Source organism: Oryctolagus cuniculus, chromosome 9, assembly GCF_964237555.1.
Source record: "Oryctolagus cuniculus chromosome 9, mOryCun1.1, whole genome shotgun sequence".
NCBI lineage: Eukaryota > Metazoa > Chordata > Mammalia > Lagomorpha > Leporidae > Oryctolagus > Oryctolagus cuniculus.
Window position 1 is genome coordinate 91,717,491 of NC_091440.1, and position 20,260 is coordinate 91,737,750.

Here is a 20,260-nt window from a genome sequence, read left to right on the forward strand (position 1 = left end):
CCGGCATCCCATATGGGCACCGGTTCGAGTCCCAGTTGCTCCACTTCCAATCCAGCTCTCTGCTGTGGCCTGGGAAAGCAGTGGAAGATAGCCCAAGTCCTTGGGCCCCTGCACCCATGGGAGATCGGAAGAAGCTCCTGGCTCCTGGCTTCGGATTGGCACAGCTCCAACGGTTGCGGCCACTGGGGAGTGAACTGGCGGACAGAAGACCTCTCTCTCTGTTTCTCCCTCTCACTGCCTGTAACTCTATCTCTCAAATGAATAAATAAATAAAATCTTAAAAAAATACACAGTATTTAAAAAATTAAGCAGAAGGAATAAACAAAAAGATAGGACACCCCCCTCCCCCCAAGAACACAATTCTTGGGGCTGGTGATGTGGCATGGCAGGTAAAGTCATCAACTGTGATGTTGGCATCCCATATGAGCACAGGTTTGTGTCCCGGCTGCTCCACTTCCCATCCAGCTCCCTGCTAATGGCCTGGGAAAGCAGCAGAAGATGGCCAATACTTGGCCCCCTGCACCCACATGGGAGACCTGGAAGAAGCTCCTGGCTCCTGGCTTCAGATCTGCCCAGCTCCAGATGCTGGGCCATTTTGGGAGTGAACTTGTGGGTGGAAGAAATCATTCTCGCTAACTCTGCCCTTCAGATAAATAAATAAATCTTACCAAAAAAAAAAAAAAAAAAAAAAAAAAAGTAGGTGGGACATGTGAAGTAAATGAAAAGAAACATTTTTATCACCATTTCAAAGAGAGAATAAACAAGAAAATTTTATTTAATGGAGAAAAATCTATTACTAAGATGTAGTCACAAAGTTCAAGCCTTGTCTTTCTCAATGCTCTACTTCAGAAAAAAATTTCTGGGTTCCAACTTATCTCAATCTATTTTTATCTTTTTTAATTCCTATGTTTAAATGTGACTATAAAAACAGAAGTAAAGGGGCTGACTTTGTGGTACTTTGGGTAAAGCCGCCGCTGCAATGCCAGCATCCCATATTAGTGCTGGTTCAAGTCCCAGTGTTCTACTTCTGATCCAGATCCCTGCTAATATACCTGGGAAAGCAGCAAAAGACGGTCCAAGTATATGAGCTACTGCACCCACATGGGAGACCCGGATGAAGCTCCTGTCTCCTGAGTTGGCCTGGCACAGCCCTGGCTATTGCAGTCACCTGGGGAGTGAACAAGTGGATGAAAGACCCCTCTCTCTTTCTCTAACTGCTTTTCAAATAAATAAATTATTACTATTATTATTTTAAAGATCTATTTATTTATTTGGAAGTCAGAGTTACACAGAAAGAGAAGGAGAGGCATAGAGAGAGAGAGGTCTTCCATCTGCTGGTTCACTCCCCAATTGGCCGCAATGGTTGGAGCTGCACCAATCTGAAGCCAAGAGCCAGGAGCTTCTTCCAGGTCTCCCACGTGGGTGCAGGGGCCCAAGGACTTGGGCCATCTTCTACTGCTTTCACCGGCCCCTAAATAATTACTTTTTAAAAAAAGAACTAAAATATTATATACTAGAAACTATTAACACCTTTTTAAAAACTGTCTCTCAGCAACTGGACGCAACTACTGCTACCTTCTAGGATGTGCATTAGCAAGAAGCTGGTGGAATCAGGGTGGATCTGGGACTTGAACCAGGTGCTTTGATATAGGATGCAGGCATCCCAAGTGGTATCTTACCAATTAGACTAAATGCCCACCCATTAATTTGTTTATTGCATCCTTAAGTTCAATTACCCCATTTACTGCAATGATTCATTTTCCTCTTTCTACCAGGATTGTTGACCTTCATAAAAAACCAATAGGATGAGCCGGCGCCACGGCTCACTAGGCTAATCCTCCACCTTGCGGCACCGGCACACTGGGTTCTAGTCCCGGTCGGGGCGCCGGATTCTGTCCCGGTTGCCCCTCTTCCAGGCCAGCTCTCTGCTGTGGCCAGGGAGTGCAGTGGAGGATGGCCCAAGTGCTTGGGCCCTGCACCCCATGGGAGACCAGGAGAAGCACCTGGCTCCTGGCTCCTGCCATCGGATCAGCGCGGTGCGCCGGCCGCAGCGCGCCTGCCGCGGCGGCCATTGGAGGGTGAACCACCGGCAAAGGAAGACCTTTCTCTCTGTCTCTCTCTCTCACTGTCCACTTTGCCTGTCAAAACAAACAAACAAAAAAAACAATAGGATGTATCTTTATGCAAGAAAGAAACACAAATCTGTTTTGGACATAATGACCTATTGTCCTTCTATCTGAAAAGCCCTCTCCTGTGATCCCAGCCTGATAGGCAGAAACAGCAAAACCTGTATTCAGTACCATCCTTACATGTTCTGTGAATGCTCTCTGCCTTCACTCCCCCGTCAACAGTACCAGCTCCAAATGACAGCTGATGGAGCTTTTGGAACTGAGGAACACAAACACTGGACTAGGCACAGAACAGGATCCACATTAAAACTTCCTAATGAATGTGGAATGTATTTACTTACCCAGTTCTCTTCTATTATTCCAATGTTATATTTATCATGTGCACCTGGGTCAGCTTGTTGCTTCTGCTCAGCATAAAATTCCTGGAGAGCTGCTAAGGCGTGGGAAGAAAGCTGAGGAGTGTCGTCATCTTCTGTGTCACTCATGTCACCAACTGTGTACAACCTGTAGATAAGGAGTATAGAAAGGTGCTGTGTAGATTTTGCTTCCCCTTCCCACCAAATAACAATTAAAAGGAATTTTATCTTACAGCAAGTATTCAAACTACTGTGGCCAAACACTGACAGAGGCCTTCTATTGAACCATAATTCAACAAATGCAGATTTTTCTTTCAAATACGTTCAAATTTTGGGGCTGGTGCTGTGGCGTAAAAGGTTAAGCCTCTGCCTGCAGCACCAGGATCCCATATGGGTGCCAGTTCATGTCCTAGCTGCTCCTCTTCCAATCCAGTCCCCTGCTAATAGCCTGGGAAAGCAGTAGAAGAAGGCTCAAGTGCTTGAAGACCCGGAAGAACTCCTGGCTCCTGGCTTCAGATTAGCCCAGCTCTGTCCATTGCAGCCATTTGGGGAGTGAACCAGTAGATGGAAGATCTTCCTCTCTGTCTCTCCTCCTTTCTATCTGTAATAACTCTACCTCTCAAATAAATCTTTAAAAAAAAGTGCTCAGATTTTACAAATTACATTTTCAGGTTTTTAAGACTCCTTGAAGGGAAAAATATTACTATAAATACCTAAAGATGTCTTGCTTTCTTCTGGTAACCCAGTGGTCGTATGCAGACATCCCACTGTGGATTCTCTGAATCAGTATCACTTTATGGTTGAGTGTCACTGTTCAGGTTAACTAAAGCTCATGGGTGTCACTGGGGGATGAGAAGGATCAATAGAAAAAGGATGGATGAAATATAAATGAAAAATTAAAGGGACAAAGAGAAAGGGAAGACAAAACGAGAAGAGAAAAGGCAGGTGTTCTGTAGACAGTGACAGCCAGGCACAGAGACTTCTTCCTGGGGCACCGCCCAGAATCAGCCAAGCTGTAAGCTTCAGGCACAGCTCTCCAGCAGGCCCAGTCTGCCAGACTGCTGACACAAAGTGGGGCTCCCAAAACCACACTCATGTTCCACAACTTGCTAGAAAAACTCACAGAGCTGCCTGAAAGCAAGTACACTCTTGGTTACATTTACTGCAAGGCAAGGACACAAATCAGAGCAGCCAAGGAGATGACGTGGAGAGCACTGTGACCATCCTCCTCAGGGCACACCACCTTCCTGCCATGATGTGTGATACAGGCACCAAGGGCTGCCAACCCGGAGTCCACCTGAGCTTCAGAGTCCTGGTTGGCTTTTTTTTTTTTTTTTTTTTTTAAGATTTATTTATTTATTTGAAAGTCCCGGTTTTACTGAGGCTTTGTTGTATGGGCATGGCTAATGGAATGAATGCTCATGGGACTGATGTCTCTAGCCCCACCCTCCCCAAGCTTGGACTGAGAAGCTCTCCTTGAGACCCTCATTAGCATAAACTATCTTGTGCTGAAGGGCCCATCACAAGCAACAAAGATGCCTGTATCACTTGGGAAATCACAGGAGTTACCACAAAGACCAGACCTCTCTTTGGGGGAGTTCTCATTCCTTTCCACACAGGTACCAAACACATTTCTATATCAGAAGTTATCTAAGAGCAAAAACAACATCCTGGGACCAGCGCTGTCGCACACAGGGTAAAGCCACCACCTGCAGTGCCGGCATCCTAAATGGGTGCCAATTCGAGTCCCAGCTGCTCCACTTCTGATCCAGCTCTCTGCTATGGCCTGAGAAAGCAGTAGAAGATGGCCCAAGTCCTTGTGTGGGAGACTAAGAAGCTCCTGGCTCCTGGCTTCAGATTGGCGCAGCTCCAGCTGTCATGGCCATCTGGGGAGTGAACCAGCGGATGGAAGACCTCTCTCTCTCTCGGCCTCTCTGTAACTATGCCTTTCAAATATGTTAAAGAGTTACACAGAAAGAGGAATGGCAGAGAGAGGGAGAGAGAGAGGTCTTCCATCCGATGGGCCATCCTCTACTGCTTTTCCAGGCCATAGCAGAGAGCTGGATGGAAAGTGAAGCAGCCAGGTCTCGAACTGGCACCCATATGGGATGCTGGCGTTTCAGGCCAGGGTGTTAACCCACTGCGCCACAGCACCAGCCCCAAATAAATAAATCTTAAAAATAAATAAATCTTAAAAAAAAAAAAAACAGCATCCTGTTTGCTTTCTAAAATATGTCTATGCCTCACAGTAAATGATGTGTTGAAAATCAGCAAAAATTATTCAGGAGTCTCCTCCTGCAGCTCCTTACTGAGTACAAGTTCATCTATCCACTGCATGAAAAAGCTCATAACTCAAGGGCGGAGTTTAAAGCAAAGAAAGCAAATTTATACAAAGTGCTGGCAACAGGAGAGAATGAGGGCCTGGCATTCTAAGAAAACCATCTTGCCTAGGCATTTTAAGACTGGTTTCTTTTTCATTTAAAGATTTATTTATGTGAAAGGTAGAAATAGAGAGAGAGAGAGAGAATCTTCCATCTGCTGGTTCACGTCCCAAAATGTCTGCAATGGCTGGGGCTGGGCCAGGCCGAAGCCAAGAGCTTCATTCAGATCTCCCACACACTTGGGCCATCCTCCACTGCCTTCCCAGGAGCATTAATGGGAAGTTGGATCGGAAGTGGAGCAGCCAGGACTCGAACCAGCACCAATTTGGGATGCCAGTGCTGTAGGCAGAGGCTTTACCTTCTACGCCAAGTGCTGGCCCCTATAAAGACTGTTTTCAAGACATATAGTATGAAAAGGGGAGGAGGGTAAGGTAAAAAATGAGGGATAGCCACAGATCCTGGATGTCAGCAAGGGCCTGGGAAGGATTGTGAACCCCTGTCTCCGGTTAACTGACTTTGGAGACACGGGTCTGGTCAAGTTGCACCAGTAAATTCTGCACAAAGTAAGCATTAGTTCTGCGCTTACCTCCTTATCTCTTCAGGAGTAGGAGAGCTCTGCGTAAGGACCTATTTTCAGAAAACTCGTATTGCAAGCAGAATTCCACCAGTGACTGATGTATACACGCAGGGCTGAGCAGAAGCAGTGTGACCCCGAGATTAATGCGGCAAAACAAACATACACAATATGAAGGCTGAGATGCCAAGCCTTTTCACCTTGTTTCATGTTCTTCCTACTGGAAGAATTGTACGGGTGTCTCTGATTAGCAGAGCTCTAAGGCATGTGCTGAGCCATTACAGCAAGGGAGGCTTTGAAAGCAGGACTCAGAACATAAGGAATTCCCCAAGCGTGGCAAGAGTGTTCAAAAGGTGAGGAGCAGGGCCAGGCATTTGGTACAGCAATTGCAACACTGCTTGGGATGCCCAATGTCACTCCCCCTCTTCGTGGAGGAACGACACTAAACCCTGCCTAGGCTTCATATCCGAGTCACGGCACCATTATGTCGCTCCCCCTCTTCATGGAGGAACGACACTAAACCCTGCCTGTTCTTTTGTCTGCTCAGCCCTCCCCGGGTTTGCTGCTGGTTCTTCCCGGGTTGGCTACTGTCCCTTCCACCTCCGTGGAAGGGCGGTTCCCCCTGCCACATTCCCCACTTCCGCAGGGAAGCGGCACACCACCGGCCGGCTCTCTCGGGGGCTGCACAGGTGTTCCCCTTAGATGTTCCTGGTGCATGCTGTCTCTCTCCTCCTTTATAGTCCTCCTCTGCCAATCCCAACTCGGCTGCCCACATGCCGAGTACGCTGCTCTCCTCCAATCAGGAGCAAGTCCTACAGTTTATTGGCTGAACTGGAGGCAGCTGTGTAGAAGCTGTTTTCTTCTCTCCCAGCGCCATATTGTGGGAGAGCAGATGCACAGAATAAGTCTTAATTCCAGTAACTCAGTCTAGTCCGAGTTGCTCCCCACAGCCCAAATCCCATATTGGAGTGCCTGGATTTGAGTCTCAACTTTGCTTCTGATTTTTTTTTTTTTTTTTTTGACAGGCAGAGTGGACAGTGAGAGAGAGAGACAGAGAGAAAGGTCTTCCTTTGCCGTTGGTTCACCCTCCAATGGCCGCCGCGGCCAGCGCGCTGCGGCCGGCGCACCGCGCTGATCCGATGGCAGGAGCCAGGAGCCAGGTGCTTTTCCTGGTCTCCCATGGGGTGCAGGGCCCAAGCACTTGGGCCATCCTCCACTGCACTCCCTGGCCACAGCAGAGAGCTGGCCTGGAAGAGGGGCAACCGGGACAGAATCCGGAGCCCCGACCGGGACTAGAACCCGGTGTGCCGGCGCCGCTAGGCGGAGGATTAGCCTAGTGAGCCGCGGCGCCGGCCTCAACTTTGCTTCTGATAACAACACCCTACTAATGTGCACCTTAGGAGGCAGCAAGTGATGGCGCAAGTAATTGGGTCTCTGCTATCCATGTGGGAGACCCAAACTGAGTTTCAGGCTCCTGGCTTCTGCCTGGTACAGCCCCAGCTACTGGAGGCATCTGGGGATGAACCAGCAAATGGAAAATCTCTCTCTGCCTGTGTCTCCACCTTTCAAGTTAAAAGAAAAATTTACCTAAATGGCCCCGAGGCCAGGAGAAGCACCTGGCTCCTGGCCTCGGATCAGCGCGGTGCGCCGGGTGCAGCAGCCATTGAGGGGTGAACCAATGGTAAAGGAAGACCTTTCTCTCTGTCTCTCTCTCACTGTCCACTCTGCCTGTCAAAAAAAAATTTCCTAAATGAAAAGTAAAATTAAAAACTTTTGCTATTAGACCAAAAAAGAAAAATTACCCAAAAAACACCCAAAACAAAATGTGCTGAGCAGTCATTTAAATTGAGAAATATCTGCTAGATGTTGCTTTTGTCCTCCTTTTCAAAATCAGAGAGTTAGCCATTCCATTTAAGATCCTTCAAACAATAAAAACCTTGCATGTACCAACTAGTAACAACCAATGTGTTTTCACTAAGTACAAGTAGCTTGTTGATTTCTTTCTTCCTTTCTTCATCAAAGACTTCTCTGTTTAAAATCTTGCTAATAAACATTTGGTCACACAAGTTAAGACAGAAATACAAATAAGCCCTGTGTGAACTAGCAGTTTCCCTCTAGGACGGGAAGGAGCAAAACACAAGGGTATACTATATTATAGGATTAGATTTGGGGCCACCATTGTGGTGCAATGGGTTAAGCCACTGCCTGCAACACCAGCATCCCATATGAGCAATGGTTCAAGTCCCAGCTGCTCCACTTCCCATTCAGCTCCCTGCTAATGTGCCTGGGCAAGCAGCAGAAGCTATAGGAGACCTGGAAGAAGCTACTGGCTCTTGGCTTTGAGCTTACCCAGCCCTAGCTGTTGTGGCTATTTGGAAAATCTCTCTGTCTCTCCTTCGTTCTCTAACTCTGCCTTTCAAATAAGCAAAACTGTTTTTAAAAAATAAATTTATAGAAGCTGGCACCGCGGCTTAATAGGCTAATCCTCCACCTGCGGCGCTGGCACACCGGGTTCTAGTCCCGGTCGGGGCGCCGGATTCTGTCCCGGTTGCCCCTCTTCCAGGCCAGCTCTCTGCTGTGGCCCGGGAGTGCAGTGGAGGATGGCCCAAGTGCTTGGGCCCTGCACCCCATGGGAGACCAGGAGAAGCACCTGGCTCCTGGCTTCGGATCAGCACGGTGCGCCGGCCACAGCAGCCATGGGGGGTGACCCAACGGAAAAAGGAAGACCTTTCTCTCTCTGTCTCTCTCTCTCACTGTCCACTCTGCCTGTAAAAAAAAAAAAAAAAAAAAAAAAAGATTTATAGAAAGTACAAAAGCAGGTAAAACTAAATTATGTGATTAAGAAATCATTCTCCACTTATCAAAAATAGATGGATTTATTTAAAGATCTCCCCAAAAAATGAAAATGTCAAGCTGAGAAGATCGATTGGTGAATTCCATGAAACATTTAAAGAATAAATGATGGAGGGGGTGGCGCCATGGCATCCCCTATGGGCGCCAGGTTCTAGTCCCAGCTACCCCTCTTCCAATCCAGCTCTCTGCTGTGGCCTGGGAAAGCAGTACAAGATGGCCCAAGTCCTTGGGCCCCTGCACCCATGTGGGAGACCTGGAAGAAGCACCTGGCTCCTGGCTTCAGATCAGCGCAGCTCATGCTGTTGTGGCCATCTGGGGAGTACTCTACTTCTCAAGTAAATAAATAAAATCTTTAAAAAAAGAATAAATGATAGTAATTTTATATAAATTCTTCTAGAACAAAGAGAAAAAATACTTCCCAACTTGTTTTATGAAGCTAGCATAAGCCTAACAGAAATGTAAACTTTTTTTTAGCAATTATTAGAAAATAAAATTACAGATCAATATTCCACATGAACACAGAAGCAAAAATGCTTTACAGGACACTAGCAAATTGAGTCTTATTAAAAAAAAGAAAAGATAATATGTCTTGACCAAATGTGGTTTATTTCGGGAATACAAAGATGATTTAATACAACAGTCAGGAATCTATGGCCCCTCAGCACAATCAGACTGCAGTTTGTCTTGGTAAACCAGCCACATCCCTTCATTTACGTATTGTCTACTGCTGCTTTTGAGATAAGCCAAATATAGTTACTATCTGATCCTTTACAGAAAAGTTTGCTGACTCCTGCTTTAACAGGATAAAAGAGAAAAGCCATATGATTATTTGCCTGGTTACTGCAGAAGCACTTGAAAAGAAAGCCAACACTCATGTCAAAAACTGGGCAAACCAGTTATAAAGGGAACTTACTCAAGCTGAAAAAAAAAGGCATCTCTAAGAAAACTGATACTAAGTTTAACACTGGCCTTATGTTTTTGGACAACAAGAAAAAAAAAAATTCAGATTGGAAAAGAAGAAATGTCCCTAACCAAGGGCATGACTGTTAACAGAGAAAATTTTCAGGAGACACTACACTGGCAGTGGTAAGTCATGTTAAAACTTTTATATGCTGTGATGAGAATGGTACTTCACCCCCTCAGTCTTCCTCCCAATAAACCTATAACCCTGGTCTAATCATGAGAAAAACATGAACAAATTCCAACTGAAGAACAATTCTACAAAGTATTTGACCAATACCTTTCAAAACTACCAGGATAGCCTGAAATGCTGTGACAAGCAAAAAGAACCTAGGGAGACATGATAATTAAATGTAACATGGGATCTTGGATAGGATCCTGGAACAGAAAATAGAGGTAGGTAAAAACTTAGGAAATCTGAATAAAATATGCACTTTGCTTAATAAATGTATCAATATTGCTTCATTAATTGTGACACAGGTACCACACTAACATGTTAACAATAGGGGAAACTGGATGTGGGGTATGTTGGAAGCTTCTGTACTGTCTTTGTAATTTTTCTGTAAACCTGTGACAATTCTAAAATAAAGTTTGTTTGGGGGTGGGTGTTGTAGCACAGTGGGTTAAGCTGCTGCTCTGGATGCCCACATCCCATAATGGAGTGCCAATTCAAGTACTGGCCACTCTGCTTCCAATCCAGCCTCCTGCTAATGCCGCTGGGAAGGAAGTGGATAATGACCTGAGCACTTGTGTCATTGCCTCCCATGTGAGAGACCCAGGTGGAACTCTGGGTTCCTAGCTTCAGTCTGGCCCAGTCTCAGCTGTTATGGGCATCTGGGGAGTGAGCCAGCAGATGGAAGATCTCTCTTTCTCTCTGTCTCTCTTCTCTGTCACTCTGCCTTTCAAATAAATATAAAAAATAAATACATCTTAAAATAAAAAAGCTTATTTAAAAATTCCTTAGGAATTTTTTAAATAATCACCAATAATCACCAATCTCAACAAGAACAAAAACTACCAGAATAGAGTTTACCAAAGTTTTAAAGTATAAGGTCAATACAGAAAAATTATTTGCATTTCTGTATTTAGCATCAAATAAATGGAAATGAAATTTAAAAGCAACTACATAAAAATATACCTGAGAATATATTTAACATAAAGATTTTGAATGATCTTTATACTTAAAGCTGCAAAGCATTGCTGAAAGAAATGAAATAAAACCTAAATAAAAGGACAGATATACCGTGTTCATGAACTGAGACAATCAGTATTACTAAGGTATCAATTCTCGCCAAATTGACTAAGATTCAGCATAATTCCAAGCAGGCTTTAAAGAAATTGGCCTACCGCTGATAAAACAAAAATGCTGAGATGTCCCAAGCTTAATTACCAGGGCCAGAGGATGGAGGAGGAAGAAATAAGGGAAGAAATAGTCTGTTAACAATTGTGGACCAAAAGAAACAAAAATCTGCTCCATATTCCTGAATATATGTTCAAACCTTGACTTAAAAGCCAGGCACTAACCCCCAGGCAAAACCACCTAAAGGTCACATATGAACTTTTGGGACAATTAACCACAAGCAATAAAAAAGCAACAAGTGCTTCTCCTGTGGACTGTATTCCTACCCCAAAATTTCCCCCAGTTCACATTATCCCACCCCTTTTATTTACAGCCATGTAGGTTCAATGTAAACAACTTACACTTTCCTGTCTCCAATTTTCCTTACAAAAATGCTCCGGGCTCTTAGGTGCAGTAGACATTTTACCAACTGCTATCTAGATTTTCTGATGCTAGTTATGGGACTTGTCCCAGGACCTGGCACTTTTCTGGCTAGCATCTGTAACAGCTCAATAAACCCTTTTATGAATACTGCGGGGAAACTTCAGTCTTGGGTTTCGGTTTAATACTGGTAAGTGAGATTTATTTAGCCATCCACTGAAGGACATTAGGACTGTTTCAAGCTTTTGGCTACGAAACAACTATGAACATCTGTGTGTATAGGTTTTGATGTTTTTCTGAGTAAAATTTCATTTGTGTATACATCAAATGAATCATGGCATCTAAATGATTCATTGGTATTTTGGCTAGCTTATAAATCCTCAGTATGGGAAACAGATGGTCAAAATAAGAGTAGACAGATTAAAATAAGTTAATAAAAATAATGGTAATATTTAATACTGATGAAAATGTAGTATTGGCATGCTCTCTAATTTGGGTTGGAGTTTATTCATTTATTTTTAGGATTTATTTATTTATTTATTTGAAAGGCAGAGTTACACAGAGAGAGGGAGATACAGACAGATCGTCCACCTGCTGGTTCACTCCCTAAATGACCACCACAGCCAGGGCTGGGTCAAGCAAAATTCAAGAACCTGAAACTACATTCGGGTCTCCCACATGAGTGGCAGGGGCTCAAGCACTTGGGTCATCTTCTCTTGCTTTCCCAGGTGCATTAGCAGGGAGCTGGATCGTAATTGGAGGAGCTGGGACTTGAACTGTTGCCCACATGGGATGCTGACATTGCAGGCAGTGGCTTTACCAGCAGTGCTACAGCTGGCCCCTGGGTAACAGTTTCAACTGGTATAATCTTTGGGGAAGAAATCTGACAATTTAGAGACAAGTATGCTACCTTCTGATTTAATTTTCATTCCCAAACTTTCTATCTTGAAATAACTATAGATTCAACAAAGTTGCAAATATAACACAGAGAGGTTCCAGGTACCCTTCACCTATTTTTCACCAATGGCAACAACGACATAACCACAGTACAACAGTAAAGTCAGGAAAGTGACATCAGTATACTCCACAGAGCTCATTCAGACCTCACCAGTTTTACATGCACACATTCTAAAAAAAAAACCAACAACTTATGTTTTATTTATTTGAAAGGGGGAGGGAGGAAGAGAGAAAGAGACAGACAGACAGACATTGATCTTCTATCTTTTGGTTCATTCCCCAGATGCCTGTAACAGTTGAGGACAGGTCAGGCTGAATCCAGCAGTCGGGAATTCCATCAGGATCTCCCGAGGACCCAATGCATATTTTGCTTTATATGTATTCTTTTTATTTTGCATTTCTTTAACTTTTTTTTGACGGTGAAAGTTTAGAGTACTTATTTGGAATTTTCTTCTAAGTTAAACGATCTAAATTTCCCTTCTAGCAAAATCCCATCAAATATGTATGCTTTTTGCCCATTTTCATTCAGCTCAATCTATTCTTAAATTTATCTTGAGAACTTCTATTTGTCTCATAGGTTACTTAGAAGTATGATGCTTAGTTTCCTGTTATTTTCTAGCATGTATAATTTAGCGTTTTGGAAAGTGTTGTTAATGGCCCATGATGTGGTCGTAGTGAATAATATTCCATGGATGCTTGCAAAGAATGTGCATTCTGCTATTATTGGCCTAGGGTTCTGGAAATGTGAATAGATCCTTTTGTTGAGGGTATTAAGTTCTTCTACAGTCTTGCTGATTTCCCATTTTTACTAGTTGGGAGAATACCAGACAGAACTGCTGAGATAGGAAATGGGAATTTCCACTTATAGATTTGTCTGTTTCTTCTTTCAGTTTCATCAATTTTAACTTCATGCACCACGTAATTTATTTATTTATTTTTAAAAGTCAGAATTAGAGAGGAAAGACATAAAGAAAAAAATCTTCCATCAGCTGGTTCACTCACCAGATGGCCAAAACAGCCAGCACAGGGCCCGGCTGAAGCCAGGAGGCAGTAACCCCAACTGGGCCTTCCATGTGGGTACAGGGGCCCAAACACTTTCCACATCTTCTTTTGTTTTTCCCAGGTCATCAGCAGGGAGCTGGATCAGAAATGGAGAAGCTGGAACACAAACTGGTACCCATTTGGGATGCTGGCATTACAGGTGGAGGCTTTACCCACTACACCACAACACCAGACCTTGTGCTTCACATAATTTAAACTGCTCATTTGGTATATATTTAGAATTGCTCTCCCTCCCCTCTCTCTCCCCTCCCCCTCCCTGGGGGTAAAACTCTGATTTTCAAACAGATAAATCTTTAAAAAAAAAAAAAAAGGTATTATAATCAAATGGTCAAAAGCCAAAAAAAGCTCTTCGAAGCAGCAAGACAGGTGACTAATCATACATAACATTATTAACTGATTTTTACTGGAAATTTCAAAGGCCAGAAGGCCGTGGGCTGATCTACTTAAGGTGAAGACAAAACAAAACACAGGAATGAGCATTTTACACAAAGGTTAAGGCATCACTCAGGACGCCCACATCCCATACTGCAGTGCTTGAATTCGTCTTGGCTCTGCTTCCGAATCCAACTTCCTGCTAACATGCATGCTGGGAGGCAGTGCAGGATGACTTAAGTGCTTGGGTCCCTGCCACCCACGTAGGAGATCTGGACTGAGTTCTAGACTCCCAGCTTCAGCCTGGACCAAGCCTGTTACGGGCATTTGGAAAATGAACCAGTGGATGGAAGATGTGTCTTTCAGATAGATTTAAATTCTAAAAAAAAACAACAAAAAAATCAACCAAGAATCCTACATCTGGCAAACTTTCCTTCAAAAGAGAGGGAGAAATTAGGACATTTCTAGATAAATAAAAGCTGAAGGAGTTCATTACTATACCTACCCTACAAGAAATGCTAAAAGAATACTATCGATTGAAATGATATAGCACTGTACAGTAACTTCAAATTTTAAGAATAAAAGACCTTGGTAAAGGTAATACACAAAGTTAATTATAAAAAGATAGTATTCTTGCACTTTTAGTCTATAAGTTCTGCTGTTGTGGTACAGCAGATTAGGTCACCAGCTGTGATCCCCAAATCCCATATTGGAGTTCCATTTCAAGACCCACCCACTCCACTTCTGCATCCTGTGAGGCAGAGGATGATGGCCCAGTGATCAGGTTTTTGTTTATTTGTTTTTGTTTTTTTTTTTAAGATTTATTTATTTATTTATTTGGCAGAGTTACAGAGAGAGAGAGAGAGGTCTTCCATCTGCTGGTTCCCTCCCCAAATGACTGCAACACCCAGAGCTGGGCTGATCCGTAGGCAGGAGCAAGGAGTTTCCTTCGGGTCTCCCAGGGGGTGCAGGGGCCCAAGTGTGTGGGCCATCTTCCACTGCTTGCCTAGGCACATTAGCAGGGAGCTGGATCAGAACTGAAACAACCAGGACCAGAACTCGTTCCCCTACGGGATGTCAGCACTGCAGAGGGCGCTTCACCTGCTACACCACAGCAACCGTCTCCAGTGACTGAGTTCTTACCATCCATGTGGACCTAGATTGAATTCCTGGCTGCTAATTTTGGCCTGGCCCAGCCCTAGTTGTTACAGACATCTGAGAATTGGACCAGTGGATAGAAAATCTCCCTCTCTGTACCTGAGTTACTCTTTCAAGTATATGCATTTTAAAAGAGAGTGGGGCTGGCACCATGGCTCACTTGGTTAATCCTTCGCCTGTGGCGCCGGCATCCCATATGGGCATCAGGTTCTAGTCCCGGTTGCTCCTCTTCCAGTTCAGCTCTCTGCTGTGGCCCTGGAGGGCAGTGGAGGATGGCCCAAGTGCTTGGGCCCTGCACCCGCATGGGAGACCAGGAGAAGCACCTGGCTTCTGGCTCCTGGCTTTGGATCGGCACAGTGCAGACCATAGCAGCCATTCGGGGGAGTGAACCAATGGAAGGAAGACCTTTCCCTCTGTCTCTCTCTCTCACTGTCTATAACTCTACCTGTTAAATAAAAAAAAAAATTTTTTTAAAGGATACAAAAAAAATAGTAAATAAAGGAAGTTCTGACATGTTAAATATGGATGAGTCCTGTGAGCGTTATGCTAAGAGAAACAACTGACAATGAGGCACATCTATGTAATTCGATTTCTATTCCGAGAACCAAATGCACAGAAGCAGAAAGAATGGTGCTTGCCAAGGCTGGACGGAGGGGAGCAGGGAGTTGTTTAATGGGTATAGGTTTTTTTATTTTTTATTTATTTGACAGGTAGAGTTATAGACAGCGAGAGATAGAAAGGTCTTCCTCCCGTTGGTTCACTCCCCAAATGGCCACTATGGCCGGCGCTGTGCCAATCTGAAGCCAGGAACCAGGTGCTTCTCCTGGTCGCCCACGTGGGTGCAGGAGCCCAAGCACTTGGGCCATCCTCCACTGCCCTCCTGGGCCACAGCAGAGAGCTGGACTGGAAGAGGAGCAACCGGGACTAGAACCCGGTACCCATATGGGATGCCGGAGCCGCAGGCGGAGGATTAACCAAGTTAGCCATGGCGCCGGCCCCTAATGGGTATAGATTTTTAAGTTTCACAATTGAAGAATTCTGAGATGGCTAGTGATGATTGTTGCACAACAATGAGAAGGTACTTAACACTGCTGATGTGTTTTCTTAATACTCTGGCATATTACCACAATAAAAATTGGAATCTGGGTGACTGTCATGAGTTTGTCGGGGAAAGTTTCCTGGAAAGGGTGATTTTTAAGCTGGGATCTAAGAATAGTTCTAAAGAAAGAAAGGGGAAAGGGAATTCAGAGCAAATAAATTTGCAACAAGCAGTAAGAGAACTGATTCATTACACAGTTCAGTGTGGATTAGGAACATTCATTTCAAAAATAATTGTTTATTAATTCAGCAAAAAACACTTCACAATAAAATATTAATTTGAATTTTATTGACAGTCTTGTTTGCAATAAATCTGAGACTTTTAGTTCTACAGTTGTATAGGAAGCAAAAAAAAAAAAGAGATGAATTATCTACCTTTATAGATATACATTATATATTTAGAATTAAAAATCAAGTAATTCAATACAAGGGTATCTGTAGCTCGGAATGCTTGGAGGTATGAAAGCTTTAGATTCATAATTCTAGTTTACTTTGATAAGCACAAAGAACACATTTTCAGGAAAGTACATCAGGACCAGAGAATTTCCAAGCGGAAATTCCAAAGATTAGCTTGTATGCCTGCTGAATGAGGAAGACAGAGAAAATATGACAAACCGATCTGCAAGCTACTAAAAAGCAACATCTGGTTTGATATTTCAAGACTGAGTGTTCTTTTCATTCAGGAAAGGAATCAGAGATTATTATAATCCAATGTTTCCTGGCAATGCTGAAGTGTTCCTGGTCAAAGCTGCACAATACTATCTAAAGAACTGATAGAAAAATAAAAATGTGTGGCTGGTGCTGTGGCACAGTGGGTAAAGCTGCCGCCTGCGGTGCCGGCATCCCATACAGGTGCTGGTTCAAGTCCCAGCTGCTCCACTTCTAATCCGATTCCCTCTATGGCCTGGGAAGAAAGCAGTATAGATGGTCCATGTCCTTGGGCCCCTATATCCGCGTGGGAGACCTGGAAGAAGCTCCTGGCTTCGGATTGGCACAGTTCCGACTGTTGCAGCCAACTGGGGAGTGAACCAGGGGATGGAAGACTTCTCTCTCTGCCTCTCTCTCTACCTCTGCCTCTCCTCTCTCTGTGTGACTCTGAATTTCAAATAATAAATCTTTTTTTTAAAAGAAATAAAATATGCAAAGAAACTAGTTGACTTCAAATACAAAATATGAACTCCAAAGAGCAACTGAAGAATACGGGGCAGGTGTTTGGTACGGAGGCTGAACTCTGCTTGGAATACACATATCCCAAACTGGACTGCCTCGTTTGAGACCCAGCTCGTTCAATGATCCAGTTTCCACTCACTAATGCGTATCCTAGGAGGCGGCAGGCGATGGGTCAAGCACTCTAATCCTTGCCATTCTTGTGGGAAACCTGGAGGGAATTCCTGTCCTGGCTTCAGTCTGGCCCAGCTCTAGCTGCGGTAGGCATCTGGGGAATGAACCGCTGTGTAAGGTCTCTGTCTGCTTTGCAAATCAAAAACCTTTTTTTCCAAACCGAGGTACTATCATGTCCTAAGCACTGTTCTTGGTGATGGGACCCCAAGTCCTTGTTCTCTTAGAGTTTACATTCTAGTGAGGCAGTGACAGACTATAAATAATGTAAATAAGATGGATGTTAAATGGCAACAGAAGAACACATGGAAAGTGTACGGGGCTATAATTTGAGCAACCATGGATTGCTTCCTACTTTTTTTCTAATTTGAGAGGCAGAGAGACAGTGAGTTCCAATCCATCAGTCAGTCCACTCCTCAGGTTTCTAGGACTGGGCTAAGCTGAGGCTGGGAGCCAGGAACTCAGTGCAGGTCAACCACAGGGGTGGCAGGAGCCCAGTGACTTCAGCCATTACCACCGCATCTCAGGGTCTGCACCGGCAGGAAGCTGGAATCAGGAACTAGAGCTGTGAATCAAACCCAGGGACTTGATATGGGATGCAGTTGTTCCAACTGCTGGGCCAAACACCTGTTTATTGCATTATTAAAGGGAGTTCAAAAGTGCATAACAGGGCTGGAGCTATGGCGTAAAGCCGCTGCCTGCATTGCCAGCATCCCTTATGGGCTCTGGTTCGAGTCCTGGCTGCCCCACTTCCGATCCAGCTCTCTGCTATGGCCTGGGAAAGCAGTACAAGATGGCCCAAGTCCTTGGGCCCCTGCACCTGCATGGGAGACCCACAGAGGCTCCTGGTTCCTGGCTTCAGATCAGCGCAGCTCTGGCCATTGTGGCCATCTGGGGAGTGAACAAGCGGATGGAAGACAACCCCCCTCCCACTCTGCCTCTCTGTAACTCTGCCTTTCAAGTAAAAATAAATAGATCTTTTATATTAAAAAAAAGTGCCTTAAGTGCTCAATGGAGAAAAATTGATTTTTAAAAATAGCCATTTAACCTGTTATTAAATATACTTTTTAAAAAAAAAAGTCACTATTATTTTTAACTACTCTAAGTGAGTTTGTGAAAATGTTGAGAAAAGGGCCGGCGCCGCGGCTCACTAGGCTAATCCTCCGCCTAGCGGCGCCGGCACACCGGGTTCTAGTCCCGGTCGGGGCGCCGGATTCTGTCCCGGTTGCCCCTCTTCCAGGCCAGCCCTCTGCTGTGGCCAGGGAGTGCAGTGGAGGATGGCCCAGGTGCTTGGGCCCTGCACCCCATGGGAGACCAGGAAAAGCACCTGGCTCCTGGCTCCTGCCATCGGATCAGCGCAGTGCGCCGGTTGCAGCGCGCCGGCCTCGGCGGCCATTGGAGGGTGAACCAACGGCAAAGGAAGACCTTTCTCTCTGTCTCTCTCTCTCACTATCCACTCTGCCTGTCAAAAAAATAAATAAATAATAAAATAATAAAAAAAAAGAAAATGTTGAGAAAAAGATTTTCAAGTCCAAAGGAGTTGGGAAAACGGTGTAATGTTATTAAACTGATGCTGGGCCTTCCGTGTCTCCTAGCCTAGATCACTGGTTCTCACCGAGAACCTCCTGGCTCCTGCCACTTTATCCCTCAGGACATCCAGCAGTGTCTGGATAAAGTGCTGCGGACACCCAATGGGCAGAGGCCGGGACGCTGCTGTACTTCCTACAACTCACAGAACAGCCCTCCGCAAGGAAGGACGATCCCCTTGGCCAGAAACGTCAACGGTGCAGAGGTTGAGAAACCCTACCGCGGGCAGAGCCGCGGAGAAACCATCATGGTTATGTGGTGAGAGCCCTATTAGAGGAGTGCTGGTCAGTGCCATGGGGTCAGAGTGAAGAGAACGAATGAGGGGGAAAGGAAAGAGGAGACATTAGCAGGTCGCATTGTAAGTGGGCTTGAGAAGCAGAGGGAGCATTACAGAAAGATGGAAAGGGGCGGGCACACGATGGTGCAGCAGCAGCAGGCTCCTAACGGCCTGCAGTCTAGAACCCTTCAATGTCCACGTATCCGACGTACTTACACGGAACCACCATACTGTATCACTTCACGGAGTATCACACTGCCTTCTGCAACAGACTTGGGTCAAGACCCTGTGATCTAATGGGAAGAGGCCTCATCCCAGCCTCCTCAGAGTGAGGGTACCCGGGTCAGTCAGCGAGGACTTCCTTTGTTGAGAACGGTCTAGATGCGCTGTACCTTTTACATTGTGCTCTATGATCCTTTCCTAATCCAGTCAGCTTCCAGCAAAGTGCCCACAGCTGCGTTTTCTTTTCATCTTGCCTCAAACAGTTCCTCTCCTCCACTTTCTAAAATTCTATTTGTGCTGTCATTAACTTAAAAAAAACCAACAACTGAGGTAAAATTCACAGTGAAATACGATGTGCAAAGTTTGGACACGCACGCCCGCCACTCAGCCCTTGTAGCCACACCCCATCCAGATTGCCTCTGGTCTTACATCCGGCTCCCCACGCCCACTGGACCCTGACCTTCACCGGTTAAGCACTTGGCCTTGCACCACCACCACCACCACCCCCAGCAGGAGACCTGCCTCGGGGGTCCTCGCCCTACAGGGGCTGCGTGTGGCTGTCCACGAGGAGTAGACAAACCCAGCCGACAGGTCTCAGATGGTATTCATCCGCACGCGAGCGGTGACAGGCGGAAAGGCCAGCAGCCCCTCTGCTCCGAGGGGAGGGAGGTCTGGGGGTTTAATCCTCGCCCCCAGCACATGCACTGCCTGAGGCTCGGGAGCCGGCGACCACGAGGAGCACGCCCGCCATCCTCCAGCTCCGACCAATTACCCGTTCTCCACGACCGCACTGGACAAAGGGCTAGACCCCGGACAACCACTCCAAAGCCCCTCACCGGAGCCCCGCCACCCCACTTCCTCGCGGGAGCCGTCCACTCACCAGCCGCGCCGGCGCACTCAGAGGAGCCCGCCGCCGCCGCGCTTGCGCAGGCGCAGAGCCTCTCCGCAGCCGCTTCCGCCAGGCGGGCAGCTTCCCGGAAGCGCTTGCGCTCTGCTGTGGGGACGCAAGTAGCTAATCGAGCCTGTTTTGGGGCTATTCTCATAAGTTGCCATCAAGAATGAAGGCAAAATAAACATTGTTAAAAGAAAAGTGTTAATTAGATATAAGTTAAATCCACTGTTTTGCAGTGGGAGATGGAAGTTCTAAACCAAGGCTTCTTTTGTCTTAATACTCGTAGGTTCACTAAAAAATTAAATTGAGGCTTTATAAAATTTA

At 45.4% G+C, this 20,260-nt stretch overlaps 1 protein-coding gene across 25 annotated transcripts in view; it reads right to left on the minus strand.

Annotated features, from left to right (window-relative positions):
• The window catches only part of EEF1AKMT1 (EEF1A lysine methyltransferase 1), a 43,112-nt gene extending 23,086 nt beyond the window's left edge, over positions 1–20,026 (minus strand). For 4 of the 25 annotated variants that reach the window (XR_011378902.1, XR_011378901.1, XM_070049132.1 and 1 more), the window contains exons 1-2: positions 19,925–20,026; positions 2,471–2,633 (exon numbers count right to left, since the gene is read on the minus strand). Coding sequence is in view for 16 of the 25 variants with exons in the window: in XM_070049132.1 (XP_069905233.1) it covers positions 2,471–2,614 (144 nt within the window). In the remaining 9 variants the exon portion in view is untranslated. Of the gene's footprint in view, positions 1–2,470; positions 2,634–3,198; positions 3,328–5,452; positions 5,658–7,027; positions 7,169–12,932; positions 13,069–19,038 lie in introns of those variants that run through there. The other 21 variants (XR_011378899.1, XM_070049131.1, XR_011378905.1 and 18 more) reach the window with 16 other exon arrangements.
• Between the last annotated feature and the right edge of the window lie 234 nt (positions 20,027–20,260).